The sequence below is a fragment of the Sorex araneus genome, chromosome 3 (assembly GCF_027595985.1).
Source record: "Sorex araneus isolate mSorAra2 chromosome 3, mSorAra2.pri, whole genome shotgun sequence".
Classification (NCBI taxonomy): Eukaryota; Metazoa; Chordata; class Mammalia; order Eulipotyphla; family Soricidae; genus Sorex; species Sorex araneus.
In genome coordinates, this window is record NC_073304.1 from 186,307,589 (window position 1) to 186,323,526 (window position 15,938).

General features: G+C 42.0%; 1 protein-coding gene across 1 annotated transcript; it reads right to left on the reverse strand.

Moving 5' to 3' along the window:
* Positions 1 to 6,219: 6,219 nt before the first annotated feature.
* LOC101547484 (polyunsaturated fatty acid (12S)/(13S)-lipoxygenase, epidermal-type-like) lies at positions 6,220 to 14,311 on the reverse strand. The gene is made up of 14 exons (XM_004604910.2): positions 14,177 to 14,311; positions 13,590 to 13,791; positions 13,321 to 13,402; positions 13,113 to 13,235; positions 12,915 to 13,018; positions 12,600 to 12,760; positions 11,177 to 11,320; positions 10,881 to 11,090; positions 8,660 to 8,746; positions 8,229 to 8,398; positions 7,991 to 8,113; positions 6,774 to 6,873; positions 6,506 to 6,673; positions 6,220 to 6,399 (listed from the first exon to the last, which is right to left on the reverse strand). The coding sequence occupies exons 1-14, from the start codon at positions 14,309 to 14,311 to the stop codon at positions 6,220 to 6,222; spliced, it is 1,989 nt and encodes a 662-aa protein (XP_004604967.2).
* Between the last annotated feature and the right edge of the window lie 1,627 nt (positions 14,312 to 15,938).

The following is a 15,938-nucleotide window of genomic DNA, read 5'->3' on the forward strand; positions in this document are numbered from 1 at the left end:
GAGGAATCGAACCCAGGCCAGCCACTTGCAAGGCAAACGCCCTACCCGCTGTGCTATTGCTCCAGTGTCCATAATAAACCCACTTAATTGACAAAGTTCCTGGGAAGTATCTCCCTGGGACTTTCAGCAGTTTTGCATTTTCCTTTCTCTGCTTGGCTTTTTACAGAAACTGTTTCTTTCTCTCTCTCTTTCTTTCTCTCTCTCTCTCTCTTTCTTTCTTTCTTTCTTTCTTTCTTTCTTTCTTTCTTTCTTTCTTTCTTTCTTTCTTTCTTTCTTTCTTTCTTTCTTTCTTTCTTTCTTTCTTTCTTTCTTTCTTTCTTTCTTCCTTTCTCTCTCTCTAGGTATTGATTCATTTCTTGGAAAATGGAACATTTATGCTCATTTATTTTTTAAATTCATTTTATTTTATTTTTAATCCTCATGAGATAGAACATTACAAAGCTGTTCATGATTGGGTTTAAGTCATACAATGTTCCAACATTCATCCCTCAACCAGTGTATTTCCCCAGCACCAATGTCCCCTGAGAAACTGCTATTTCTCTCTGTTGATTTGCTTCCCCATACAGTTGACTGGGCTCATTTCTTCTCCATTTTGGCCGAATCTTACAATCCGAAATTCTTCTCTTATTGTATACTCAGAGAAACCTGAACATGTATAACAAAAGACAAGTATTAGAACATTCATAGTAATATATAGAAGTTCATTGTAATAGCCTCATGTAGGAATAAAATCAAATGTCAGTCAACAGAATGAATAAACATGTTGATATGATGTGGCCTAGCATAAGTTCCCTGAAAAGATGCCTAGCTTAGTTCCAATATCTAAATTATTTGTCATATTAAGAATCAGCTCTCCTGGCTAACACAATCAGTGATGCTTACGAGACTCTAGAGGGATTGTCATGTCACTCTGTGGCTGAATTCCAAGAAAGAGCTTAGACACCCCTGCTTCACAGAATTGGCTCAGCAATATTTGTTCATCTTTTGAATTCTTGCTCAGCAAGAACTATGCATCTTTTGGCACTCAAATTTCTATACCCCACTACTTTTTTCCCAGGATAAGCTCAAATTATTTTATATACATGTTACCTTCTTCGCATGATTGGCTCAGAACATTTTATATACAACTAACTCTTTTCTCAGAATTGGCTACACATCTGTTCACCCAACTCCCAGAATTAACTCATCTATAGAAAGCAGGAGCTTCCCACCTAAGCATCCCAGAGACACACAATAAAAGATGCCCCAATGATATTGGTGCGCGATCTGCCGAGATGCGACCTGAGTGGCCACATGTTTATTTGTACAGCCACTCTGCTGCTGATGACCACGATCCACCGCGTGACTTCATAGCTCTTCATTTTCAGCAATGGAAAACTATCAAATGCTTCCTTGTCAGCAGGGCTATTTTTTTGAGGGGAAACTCCAACAATAATAGTGAGTATTGTGTTGAAATATGGAATGTAATCAAGGTAAAGAGAAAATGAAGTGAAATTTATCAGCTACGCAAGCGGGGGTGAGGGGTGGGGGGTGAGAGGTATACTGGGGTTTTTGGTGGTGTAATATGGGCACTGGTGAAGGGATGGGTGTTCGAGCAGTGTAAAACCGAGATAAGCCTGGAAACTGTAACTTTCCACATGGTGATTTAATAAGAAAAAAAGAAAAAAAGTGCCATATGTTTATACGGATGCCCCATTGTCACAATAAATCTTAAAATATGAAGACTATTAAAGATGAAGATAAGTTGAAATAAAAAGATAAAATAATGATTTTTAAATGTTTTGCATACATTAATTGTGGTACTTTTTTTTTCCTTAAAGAAATATTTTATTGAACCACCGTGAAAACAAGAAAAAAAAATACAAAGCTTTCAGGTTTAAGTCACAGTCAAATACTGATTAAACCACCGTCCTTTCACCAGTGCACCCATTCCACCACCAAGAACCCCAATACACCCCCCTCCCACCCCACCCCCCATCTAAGTAGCTAATGATATTCCCATTATTCTCTATATATATTGAGTACATTTCATATTTCCATACAGAACTCACTATTATTGATTGGAAATTTTCCCCAACAATCAGGCCTGCTGAATAGGCATCATCCAATAATTTCTCTTCATTGCTGAGAGTGAAGACTTTGAGTCTTCACTCTCAGTTTTGGGTTTCTAATATTTTAGCTCAGTTCACAGTCAAAATGGATGGCTGCAAGCATCTGCTCTGGTGCCAAAATGGGTTAGGAGACCTCAGGATCACAGTCAATAGGCTCGGAGGCTCTGCTTCTCGTGCCGCGGCTCTCGGTTCATCTCTGGGCGGAAAGCGCGCCGGGAACGCCCCCCCCCTCCCAGGACCACCTACAGGCTACGTCACTAAAGAAAGTCCTACCTCCTGGTGGAGGGGTCTTAGAGGGTGGTTCTCACCGAGTGGCTGCTGCCGCTGCCGCCATTTTCGCTCAGAAAAATGGGGTGGAGAGGGAGAAAAATCCCTCCCCGGGCTGCACGAGGTTGTAGCTCAGTTCACAGTCAAAATGCATGGCTCAAGCATCCGCTCTGGTGCCAAAATGGGTTAGGAGACCTCAGGATCACAGTCAATAGGCGCGGAGGCTCTGCTTCTCTTGCCGCGGCTCTCGGTTCATCCAATTGTGGTACTTTTAACTAGAGAGTTTGACCCTTCTTTGCATTTGTTTTTTTGTTCAATATCTTCATCATTAACTCTGACCCAGTGAAATACTCTAAAGGAAAAATTAGAGATTGTGGCACTGCAGACAAAGCACAGAGGTTATGGTGTGCTTTGCATTCTATGCAGCTGATTTTGTTTTGATGCCTTGCAACTCATCTGATACCAGAACATTGCAGTGAGTGATGCAGGCAGGTAGGTTTGAGTGGTGGTGGGAAATTTTGAGCAAAACACAATGCCCCAAATTAGAGACAGAGTATTGGGGAAATTGTCTGCCATAGAGGCAGGGTGAGGACTGGGATGTGGGTGGTGGAAAATGTACACAGGTGGAGGGATGGGTAGTTTCATCATTGTATGACTGAATATCAAACATGAAAGCTTTGTAACTCTATCTCACGGTGATACAATTAAAAATGTGGAGTTCATGCCCAACTCAATCAGCTTAATCAATGGCTGAACAAATAGCAGTACTCCTACTATTTTAAAAAATTTTAAAAAATAGTGCTGCAATAAACATACAAGTGGAGATATCATAGGCCATATAGATTTTGCATCATTCTATGACTTTGACAAAATCTACACCCCAAATTAAATTATATATAGATTCTATTTTGAGGCCTCAACTAACAAGACATGGAGGAACTAAGATGTCCTTCCAGGAGACAAAAATCTCGCCATGGAATAGTAAGCTGTAACTTGGAAGGCTATGGTGCACAGAATTGCTGTGATGAAAGAGGGTTAGTTGGAGCAGTGGCCATCAGTCAGAGGGAGAAAGATCTCTAAGATGCTAAGGCATATGAAACTTTGCCCTGGGAACTAGGGGAGATTTAAACCAACCCCCAATTCTATAATACTACTTAAAATACCAGGACCAGAGAGACTGTAAGGCATAGAGGGGTTGAATTAGTGGCTAGCTTCACCTCAGTGTCATCTTGCACCTTGCTAGGAGACATTTAAGAAATTTTATTATTAGTGAATCACCATGAGGTACAGTTACAGACTTACAAACTTTCGTGCTTGCGTTTCAGTCATACAATGGTCGAGTACCCGGCCCTCCACCAGTGTCCATTTTCCACCACTAATGGTCCCAGTATCCCTTCCAACACCCTCACCCTGTTCCCTCCACCCAACCCTGCCTCTGTGGCAGGGCATTCCCTTTTGCTCTCTCTCTCTCCTTTTGGGTGTTGTGGTTTGCAATAGAGGTATTAAATGGCCATCATGTTCTGTCTATAGTCTACTTTCAGCACACATTTGCTAGGAGACATTTTTTTAATCTTTTTCAGAAAAACAAACATCTTGAGGGCAAATCTCTGAGGTGCACTCTACCCATCCCAAGCTAAGGGCTAAGCAATAAAAGGGTGAATGAGATTTGCTTATAGCTATAAACACTGTTTCTTTCAGTCCACACATCACTGCTAGCAGGTAGCCTAAATGAACACCTAGAATCAGGAAGCATGTACTAAAGTAACCATCAGCATGGGGGCCCCATTGCCTGGTGTGTCATGTGTCTTATGTCTTATGTCCTTAGGACTTATGGTCCTCTTAATACTATCAGAAGTGATCCCTGAGCATAGAACCCAAAATTCTCACATAAATATGCAATAAATGTTTTCTTATGTCAATAATTTATCTGGTTGTCAAGGATTGAACTCTTTAATCAAAAGATCTGAGGACCATATGGATCTGGGAACACAACGAACCAAAATTTCTGATGCCTGTAGAAGATTCGCACATGAAAGCTCAGAGTAAAAGACTGGAAAACAATCATACAGGAAAACAGTAACCTTTAAAATGTTTTGGCAGAGGCTGGGGAGATAGTGGGTCTAGGGTGCGTGCTTTTTTATGAATATGATCTATGTTCCTTCTCCTGTACTACTTCACTTCCCAACCATCAGTAGGTATAGCCCTGGAGGCCCCCAAGCATCACCTAGTGTGGTCCTGGAGGCTCCCAAGCATCTTCAGAGTTGCCTTGGTGTTCCCTAGTGCCACAAGACCCAAGAAGTTCTGCCTTTTTGAGGACTAGCACTGAACTACTGGCTTGATTGACCCAGTGCTGCCAGGAATGGTTCCTGGAACAACTGAGAATTATTTGGGAAGCCTAAAATTTAAAATATTATATAAGCAATCATACACATATCAGGCAACATAGCCTTCAAGCTAAAAAAGTTAATAAAAGAGGTTGATATTATATATTAAGGGATAAACGTGTAAAGAAGACTTAGCTCTTCCCAAACAAAAAGAAACTACTAATAGATCTGATTAGAGACAGTGACAACAGTACAATAATAGTATATTTTTTCTTTTAGAATTCTTTTTTTAAAAATTTTTATTATATCACCATGTGGAAAGATACACAGTTTTCAGGTTTATGTCTCAGTTATACAATATTCAAACACCATCCCTTCACCAGTGCCCATATTCCACCACCAGAATCCCTAGTATACCCCCCGCCCCCCACCCCCCACTGTATAACTGATGAATTTCACTTTATTTTCTCTTTACCTTGATTACGTTCCATATTGCAAAACAAAACTCACTATTGTTGTTGGAGTTTCCCCCCAAGAAAGACAGCCTTACTAAGGAAACATTTGATAATTGGTTTTCCATTAAAAGATTGTATGTTTTCAGTTTTTAGAAAAGATCACGTGGCCGCACTAGTGGCCGCGCGGTTCGGATGTGTTCCAGTCCCGCAACCCGGAGCCGTGTTAGTTGCTGCTCAGTGTCGCCAGGGCTCCATTTGGAGAAGGCGTCCCAGCTGTACCTCCTCCATCTGGATCCCTGGTGTTGTTGGCCCGGATTCTGGTCCGGAGCATTTCTCTGGCCGTGTTGCTCACCAGACTGCCTGGCCTCTTCTCTCTAGTAGATATTTTTTTAAGAATTTTATTTTATTGAATCACCATGTGGAAAATTACAATGCTTTCAGGCTTAAGTCTCAGTTATACAATGCTGGAACAACCATCCCTTCACCAGTGCCCATATCCCACCACCAAAAGAAAAAAAAAAAAAGCACACCTCCCATCCCGCCCCCCTGTACCTCCCCATGTAACTGATAAATTTCACTTTACTTTCTATTTACTATGGTTACATTCGATATTTCAACACAAACCTCACTATTATTGTTAGGAGTACCCCACTAGTCAGACCTGTTGTGAAGAGATATGAGGTCTGATATGAGGTCTGTGAAGAGATACTGTGGCCACGCGGTTTTGGATTTCTGTACTTTAGCAACTAAGTCCAGGGAGATTTCTTCCAGATATTGGATCATTGCAAGCTTGTAAACCCCATCTGTGGTAATAATAGTAGATTTTAAAAAAATTATATAGAACTATATCACTTGGAAAGAAGAGTGAAGTAGTGTAGAATAAATGCATGTTCCAGAAATACAATGAGAAGCATCACTTGTGTTCCCTAGATCTATAAGATGTAGCAGCTTTGGGCACCTTTTCCACAGCTTCTAGAACAATATGTTCACACAGAATGCGGCCAAAGAAGGGCAGAATACATAGGAAAGGCAGAGCTTTGAAGCATAAATTGATGAAGCCTCTCAGATGGTCACACTGTTCTCCACCATGCTGGGCCTAAGGTATTCATAGGGCAGGTCCAGGCTTTCATTCCGAATAGCAATCTCTTTATCCATGACAGCCAGATCCTCCTGGAATTGCTTCAGCACAGCTTGAGGTCCAGGGCCTGAGAAATATTTTTCCTTGTGTTGTCCCAGGGCCACCTGAGGTGAGAACAAGATGGATCATTTTATTGTGGATCCTCAGCTTAATATAATGGCCCTCCTACATGCAGCCATCTCCATAAAAACCCAGTGATCTGTTTCTAACCATAACGGGCTGGTGTCTGCCAAGGAACTTTGTGATGGTCTTCTGTAAGCGGGCCTGATGGAGATTTGGCAGGGAGTCCACTATGTCCCTCTCTGTCACATCCTTAGAGATGGGAGGGGGTTTCCTCATGGTGCACGGGCCATTAGGGATCCAGGAATACCAATCCAGCTGTAGGCAAGAGAGTAATTTAGAATTCAGGTTGATTATACTTCACACCAACACATTTCTATATCCACAGAGTTCCTGGGAAATAATCACAGCAGGTTACCTGGCCCATATGAACAGAAGCATGCTGACCAGTGCATGTGAAGATGCACATTGTGACAAAGTGACAAAGCTGGACCTGGGACTCTAAGGAGACAGGAAACCTGGGGAAATGTAGAGAATTTTAGAATCTGTGAAATCAGTTTATAAAACAAGCAAGTCAGTGAAAAATATTTAGAGATACAGAAAAGAATTTCTCATGTGTGATTAATGGCCTCTAGACTCTGTGACTCAAACATAAGGCCTCACTTAATGTCACCTCACTTAATGTTGTTAAATAAAACAACAACAAAAAAACCAATTTTACTATAAATTGATACAAATGGGTTAAAGTCCTATGTCATATTACAAAAAATATTATCAAAATTAAACAAAGACCCAAACACACTTATAGCATTGAACAATAATTTGTATTCCATTTATTGATTATTTTATTTTTTTTGCTTTTTGGGTCACACCTGGCAATGCACAGGGTTTACTCCTGGCTCATGTACTCAGGAATTACCCCTATCAGTGCTTGGGGGACCATATGGGATGCTAGGAATCTAACTCAGGTTGGCTGCATGCAAAGCAAACGCCCTACCTGTTGTGCTATCTCTCCAGCCCCTATTGATTCATTTTTAACCTACTTATTCCAGTTCATGGATAAAGCTAACCAGGGAAACTCAGGGTACAAAGTGGGAACCAACCCTAAACAGGATGATCTTCCACTTCTATCAGGACACACACACACACACACACACACACACACACACACACACGAGAATAATTTAGACATAACAAAGACCCTTCTGTTTACATCTTTGGGACATGAGGAAAATGTGCAAACTCCACAATACAGAGTCCTCAGCCAGAAACAATTTTTAAAAAAGCAATTTTAGAACAAAATGGTAATTCAGTACCTACTGAACTCAAAAGTTCATGAACTTGTATGAAACTTAGCACATGAGTAGAACATTGTGAAGGAAAATACTTCACAAAAGGAAGTGTCTGGTTTGAAAGGAAGTTCTTTGGGCTTGAGAAGATGAATACTGCATGCATGGGAAAGTAAGAAAGGAGACTTGGGGGTTCAGGAATGCTTACTAAGATAGCTAAAGTAAGATCTGGTTTAGGGAATTCTCAGGATCTCAAGGTAAAGTGTCTTATGATGTTAGAAGGTACAGTTTGTAGACAGATGGGGTGAGGTAACCAAAGGCTAATGGAGAGTAAACTATGTCTTACCCTCTGTCCTGGGCTCCCTGTAGTCCAATCTCAGTGACTTCTCTGCACCAGGCCTGTAGCTCTATATCATCCACCACAGCTTCATCACTCTTGTAAAATAGACCTACTATCCCCTCCACATACCTGTACCCCAGGGAAGAAGGCATTTAGTATTAAGTGGCCAATGTAGGACCTTCCAGCCTATCAACCCCCTCCTTCCCTCCAACAGGTCCATTAAGGCATACTTTGTCATTCTCACCGGCTGATAATTTCCCACAGCCTGAGGGCATCTTGACCATAAAGAGAAGACTTCACATCCAGGAGCCCTCGGTCAGCCAGATCATCAGGAGGACAGAAAGAACGATAGGTCAAACATGCTGCAGCTCTCTGGAGAACATCCACATGGCCTCCACTACCTGTACTCGACACCTGAGGACAACATCGTAAGTATGTAAACTAGAGTTAGCTACATCAGGTGAGAAATGGAGGGAGCTCTGGCTCCGGAGTCTTGGAGACTATTGGTCCTACTTAGATTCCTATAAAGAGAAGGTAATCTAGGTGTGAAACACATGGGGAAGAGGTTTTTGATGGAGGAAGCAGGGCTGATAGGAAGAGTTGGTAATGAGGAATACTCTGGAGATTCTTTTTATCATCCATCCCTCCTCCCTCTTGTCCCATGCCTTTCCATACCAGATCAAAAATTCCCCATTTCGAGACAAGGTTATTTCGAGCCAGCGTGTTGATTTCCATTGTGTAGCGAAAATGTGGTATCAGGAGCTGATTGTGGAAGAAAAAAAATGAAATTCAGTCAAATAAGAGTGCTACTAGAATCCATCAGTAGAGGAAAAATTAAAGGACTCGGATAAAAACGGGAAAAGATTGATATTCATGAAAATTAGACTTCCTATTGAACCTGAATTAGGTTAAAAGTTGAATCAAGAGAGCTGAGGAATCTCAGTATCTGTATTACAAATCATAATGCCCAAAGTAGGAAGTAAAAAGAAAAGTGCCTTCCACAGAGGCAGGGGGTGGGGTGGGGGTGACAGGAGGGATATTGGAGACATTAGTGGTGGGAAATGTACACTGGTGGAGGGATGGGTGTTCGATAATTGTATGACTAAAACTCAATCATGAAAGCTTTGTAACTGTATCACTGTATCCCACAGTGATCCAATTAAAAAAAAAAAACTTAAGTAGAAAAAAAAGAGAGCTGAGGAAATGTTTCCCCAGGTCTTCCAAAGTCAAAGAGTTCATTCATTTTTACAGTACCATGTTATTTGTAAAAATTCTAGTAATCTTTTGTCTCACCCACAAAAAAATAACATATTCTGTAAACTATATATTATGCCCGATTATTCTTATCAATAAAAGAACCTTCCCTTGTCTTCCTCTGATATCTCCTGAAATCTCACTCTCTTTGCCTTTCCAACCCTCTCTTCCATACTCATTCATTCATGTATGCATACACACAAACACACACACATACACACAAAATACTGGATAATCTAAAAGAGAAAACTCATTTCTTATTTTCCCTTTTACAATAAGGTTTCCTGTTGTCACCAAACATCTTGCACTTTTTCTCACTTTTTCTCCTCAACCCACACCAGTCAGGTTTTTAACCTCTTCCATTACACTTCTCAGTGGAGTAACATACGGCTTCTCAGTGGAGTAACATTTAGGGTTTTCATCTTAACAAATACTTTACTGTAATTTTGTTGACTCCTGCAGAATCACTTTTTCAGGCACTTCATTTGATGGATTTATTTGTTCTTTCTGACTGTATCCTGTTGCTCATCAATTTGCTTGAGTAGGCACCAGTAACATCTCCTTTGTGAGACTTGTTGTTACTGTTTTTGGCATATTGAATACTCCACGGGTAGCTTGCCAGGCTCTGCCGTGTGGGCGAGATACTGTAGCTGGGTCAGCCACATGAAAGGCAAACGCCCTACCCGCTGTGCTATCACTCCATATAGTGCTTTGTATAATCATTAAGCAATGTATAGATTCTCAGTATTCCTTCCTAATGAAACACTTTCTCTTCTTGGCCACAATGATGTCCATACATTTTTGTTCCTTCCTCAATGGATGCTCTTACCCCTTTTATAATTCCACTCCCTAATCTAAATTTATGAAGGTGAGGCACCCTTGCTGTTCCTACAAACTCTAGATAACTTCATCTAGTACAATAGCTTTAGAGACTTTCCTTTCCTTTCTTTTCTGTTTTCAGTTTTTAGGCCACACTGACAATATTCAGAGTGGCTGTTCTTGGGGAACCATAAGAGATGTTGGGAAATCGAACCTGGGTTAGCTGCATGCAAGGCAAGCTGCCCTATTTTCTGTACTAACTCTCCAGCCCTGAGACTTTTGTTTCTTAATGCCTTTAAATGCCTCACTGACTTCAACTCTGATCTGTTTTAAGAACTCCAGCCTCATCTGTCTAACTACTCTCCTGATATATACAAATGAAATTCTAAAGACATTTTATGCCTCTCATGGTCAAAACAAAACTCAGTTATTCTCCTTACCAAGTAACATAATATGGCTTCCTCTTTTTTCCTTTTACCCCTTTCCTCCAGCCCAATACTTCAATCAGTAACACCTTTTATCACACCAATGACACATACTGTAAACCATTATCAATCCTCTAAAACAAACATCTCTGACTGTAATGTCCGAATCCACTTGTCAACCTCCTTAATCCAATTTTTTAAAACTTATTCTCACTCTTTACTCAACCTTGAGTATTTCTGTACTCTGTGTGTGTGTGTGTGTAAATAGACACTAATGTACATGTAACAAAGTTAGACAGTTTTGATGCCTCATGAGGCCAGTAGTGTGAGAGATAAAGGAAAGTCAGTGCTTTTAAGAGTATTGATAAAGATACAGCGCTGCAGAGAAGATGAATTACCTTGTAGATGGGGTGGATACTGGGAAGTCTTCTCATTGTGGCCACAGAAATAACCTCAGCCATCAGGTGTCCTCTCAGCAGATGGGACTGTAACTGGTGCAGCTGGAAATCAGAGCTACGGACCCAGATCTTGGCCAGAAGCCAAGCCATGGGGGGGTCTGATGGCAGGAACAACACAGGTGGGGGGCATCCAGGACGAGGTGACTGGAGCTACAGAAGGAGAGAGGCCTAAGTCTGTGTGTCTAAATCCCTAAAGCAGATTAATATCCAGGGACAGAAGACTTAGTGCCTCTTACCTGGATCACCATGGGCAAGAGTCTTCCATCAGGTTGCAGTTTAAGCATGACCAAAGGAGCTGCCAAATATTGTTGCTTACAAATTATGACATTAGGCTTGACCCCTTCCAGCAGAGAAAAATCAGCTTCAAACAGAGATTCAACCTGAAGGATCCAAGTTGGGGGCAGATAAAGGAAATTAGGGTTAACTTTAGATGTGCCCTTTTGTCATTTGTAAGGATGGAGTCCTTTAACATACATACAAGTGTTTTACTTTAGACATCATCTTTCTTCATAACCATTGCCCTTTAATGCATCGCTCCTGAGCTTAATGTCTTCTCAGAGGAGGTGCCATGGGATCCTACTTTCCTTTTTTTTTAAGTTTGTTTTTTATTTTGGGGGGGGTGTCACACTCGGCAGGCGATGCACAGGAGTTACTCCTGACTTCGCACTCAGGAATTACTCCTGGTGTTGCTCAGGGGACCATATGGGATGCTGGGTATCGAACCTGGGTCGGCTGCATGCAAGGCAAACACCCTACCCGCTGTGCTATTGCTCCAGCCCGCCTACTTTCCTTTTGTCCCTTCTCTTCCACAACCAAACTCTTCCCTTATCACAGTTCCACCTAATCTAGTGAGAAATATTTCTGTTATCCCCAGTAGCTCCAGTTCTCTTCAAAACTATATATGGGGGGTGGGGGGCCGGAGCGATAGCACAGTGGGTAGGGCATTTGCCTTGCACTTGGCCGACCCAGGTTCAAGCCCCGGCATCCCATATGGTCCCCTGAGCACCACCAGGAGTAATTCCTGAGTGCAAAGCCAGGAGTAACCCCTGAGCATCGCTGGGTGTGACGCAAAAAAAAAAAAAATCACAGATAGAAACATACACGTTTCCTTTTCTTTATAAATTCTCCCAGTTTGGAGGGGAGAACTCAAGACTATGAAGAGAAACAACAGTCCACATAAAATATTTGGGGGGGGCTCACACCGGCAATGCTCAGGTTTTACTGCTGTTTCTGCACTCAGGAGTTACTCCTGGTGGTGCTCAAGGGACCATATGGGATGCTGGGAATCGAACCTGGGTCGGCCACGTGCAAGGCAAATGCCCTACCCGCTGTGCTATCGCTCCGGCCCCTTTGTCTGTGATTTTTAACCAGGGAGATTTTGTGTTCCAGATTATATTTAACAATTTCGGGGGCATTTTTTGTTTTGATAACTGGGTGTGGAGCTATTACCAATCTCTTGTGAGCAGAAGAGAAGCCAAGGGCACTACTAAATACTCCACAGAGACCCATTGTAGAATGTCAATATTGCAAAAACAGAAATCCTGAGTGGAGATGGAGAACTATTGATAGGAGAGATAAGGGTTAGGTAAAGAGTGAAGGAAGAAAAGAGAAAGGAGATGGGGACAATGTCCACTATGGTGAGTGCACAGAGTCCAGCACCTGGAGCTCCTTCTCCAGCTGGAGCTTCAAGTCTTCCATCTCTGGAGGCAGCACTAGCCGGGCTGGAAGGCATGTGGAACGCCTCAGAAGCATGGGGTTGGCACCATTGAGGAACTGGTATCCAAAGAGGGTGTCATCTTTCCAGGAATCACGAACCCGTTCTAGAGATAACAGTTGAAAAGTTGAAAAAGAATTCTGAGGTCCTTAAATTACTAGTATATCACCCCTCTCTCTCTCTCTCTCTCTCTCTCTCTCTCTCTCTCCTTTCAAACCTGTTGATTAGAAATATGAATATAGGTTTCAGTGGTGGCTGACCATCCAGGGTAGTCTTTGCATGAGGAGAGATTCTTTGGAAATCTTCCAGTTTTCTTATAGAACTTGTGAAATCCAGTGATCCCTTGATGGCTAAGTCCTTCATCCTGTGGAAAGAATAGCATGGCAAACGGATCAATTAAAAGGATGTAAGTACTTCAACCCTGAAATGTAAGTACTGAGTCTCTAACTAGCACTCACGCTTTTGCCAGAGAGAAGTAGAAGTCAAAATCTTTATCCTCCAAGAAGCGCTCGTTCCTAGGTAGATCTCTCTGTGTATTCCCTGCTATAGGCAGGATTAATCCATCTTTCCAGCAACCCCACCTGAAGGACAAACGTGAAGTCTGAGATGAGTGAGGCAGTGAGTTTCTTACAATCTGGTAGAAGGACAGAAGCTTCTCAGACTCACCTGTACTTCTTCCTTCTTTCTTCAATCTCCTCCTCCCGGTGTTTCTTAAACAGGTTCCGGTGGTCATGAATCACAGCGTGGCCTGGGCGATGGGGACAAAAAAGTGTGAGATTCCCTTTCATATCTCTCCCGGTTAGGCCCCCTCCATCAGTTTTGCAACCCAGCCCCATGGTCTCTGTCATCTTTTCCTCCCATAGCATCCCCGCCTTTCCCTCCCAATCCACCAGGTGTCGCTCCCACCCACCCACTCACGCCTCACCAGTTCTCACCAGTGCCTTCCGGCAAGTAGATTATCTCGTCACCCTCCACCCAGCGGTAGCAGGGAAAAAGAACTTTGCCTTGGGTCCCTGGTCCCTCTACTGTGATCCACTTGCAGAACCAATCTTTATCCAGTAAGTGTTTGTGCTTCCGTAGTTTCACCAGCAGGAGGCGCCCCAGGTACAGGGATATGTCGATATGAAATTCTGTCTCCTGCTGGACAGAACAGAGCTCTCAAAGCAACTGTGGGGATCCTCAGAGAAGGCGATAAGGTCAGGGAAGCTTGGCTCAGCTTCACCAGCGGCGGTCTCCCTGGAGACACCTGAATCCCGGGTGCAGGTAAGGAGGCATAGCCCACTCTGAGGATCTCAGGCCTCCTCTGGTGTCTCTCCACCGTGTCCAGAAAAGTGTAGCGTGACTAGCAAGTATCTCATCTTTTCTCCTTCCTCCCACCCCGGCAGCGAAATGCCACTTTTCAAGATTTTTGACATTTTCCCAGGAAATTCCCAGCTGGGATCCCAACCCTTAGCCAGATTTCACAGGCAATCCTCGCTGCCAGCCTCAGGTGCCCGCCCCATGCCTACTTCTCTGTACTGACCTTGCAGCAAGGTGGCGGCAGGCGCTTGCCTAAGTCGGCCTCTCCATGCTCGCCCACCAGCCACAGCTGCACTGGGTTGTTGGAGGCTGCCAGGAGCGAGTCCCCTGTGGCCAAGCGGATAGTATACTTGCTCATCTTGCCAGGACTTGGATTGGAACTTGGAGAATATAAGCAGTTAAGAGGATTCGAGGCCCAGCCCCCAAAGAAGCCACACCTAGGCCAGAGTGTATTGGGCCTTGTATTTCCACCTTGAGCGAACAGTTTTCTCACCGCTTCTCCTGGCTATGGTCCATATGTAGCAGGGTTTCTCACAGCTCTGAAGGTGCACCTCAGTCTTAGTATCTTGGCAAATACTCCCCAGTGCCAGTTCCACACCCAACCAGGAGTTGAGAATAGAGGCTTCCAGATTATGACAGTTAAATGCTGATGATAACTAACATCTCATTTCTGTGAGTGAATAGATGAGTAAAGAGAAATTGAGATAAAGGAAATGGAGTAGTTTGGAGTGTGGGTTTCTCTTTTTCCAAGGAAAGGTAGCTAGGACACCTAGACAAGGATACAGGGCATTTAGTTGAGAGCAAGCAGAAGATTACTGTTGAAAGGGGAAGTAGATGGATTTATTGTCCAGACTCTGGAACATAAGGAGATAGTTAAGGATCAAGGAATCAAACGCAGAATTGATAGTAGAAAGAACTGTGGGCTTTGAAAAATTATCTTCATTCCAGGATGACTTCTAGTGAAAAGTTCAAAATTAATTAACATTTAAAATTCATTTAGTGGGTTCAAGACTATGTGCATTAAGTATCTTTTGTGAAGATGAAAATTTCTATTTCTACTAAATTTAGTAGTAGATAACCTCCTGACTCTCCTTGGATCATGTTAAGTGGTGAAAATATTATTGGTCATTTATAGCAAAGATCTTATGTATTTATCCATTTGAACAGATTATTGGCCTTGAGTTCTAACATTCTTCCCATGCTAATAATAATGCATTCTTTTTATGTTCTAATATGTAACAAGAATCTAAAGGGGAAAAATGGTGGCATTATGATGATACTTGTTCTGCCTGTTATCTTCCCAACAGAAGGTAGTTCTGCTGAGAAAATGAGCAGTTTCAGCTTATACTTGAACTTTAACCTTTGACTGGAAATGGTCAATGACTTATAGACAATGGAGACTTCCATTTTGCTGCATTTTTAATAGCATACATTCTGAGCGCATGTCGGTTGTAGGTTAAGTCTAGAAAATTGACATGCTTTTCTTAGCCAGACTATTAATGCCTGTGTCAGAAAATGCTTAATGTAATTCTATGTTTGTTTTTTGCATATTATGAAGAATTCTCAGGTTCTCATGATTTGGACAATAGCAGTGACTTCCTAGGAAATTTGAGACTGTAATGGGCAGTATAACAGAAATTTTGTTTTTATTAACTCAAACAATAATTAAAGCATGACAACAAATGAACTTATGAAATAATCTTATCAGCTGCCGTGGGATTGCAAATAAAGTCAGAGATCCACCACTACTTTGAAAATTATCCCAACTCTGTAGATCAAGGTCCTTGTACAGTGAGTCTAAAGTTAACATGTTATTCATGAAATAACATGAATCTCTAAAGGAATATAATGAATGTTTACTAAATCCAGCCTATTGAATCATTTATATCTGTTGCCAAATTGTTTTGACATAGAAGATATTCAAGAAACATTGATAGAGAAGTGAAATATGTTATCCTTATAGTGAAAATAAATTTACTAAATAT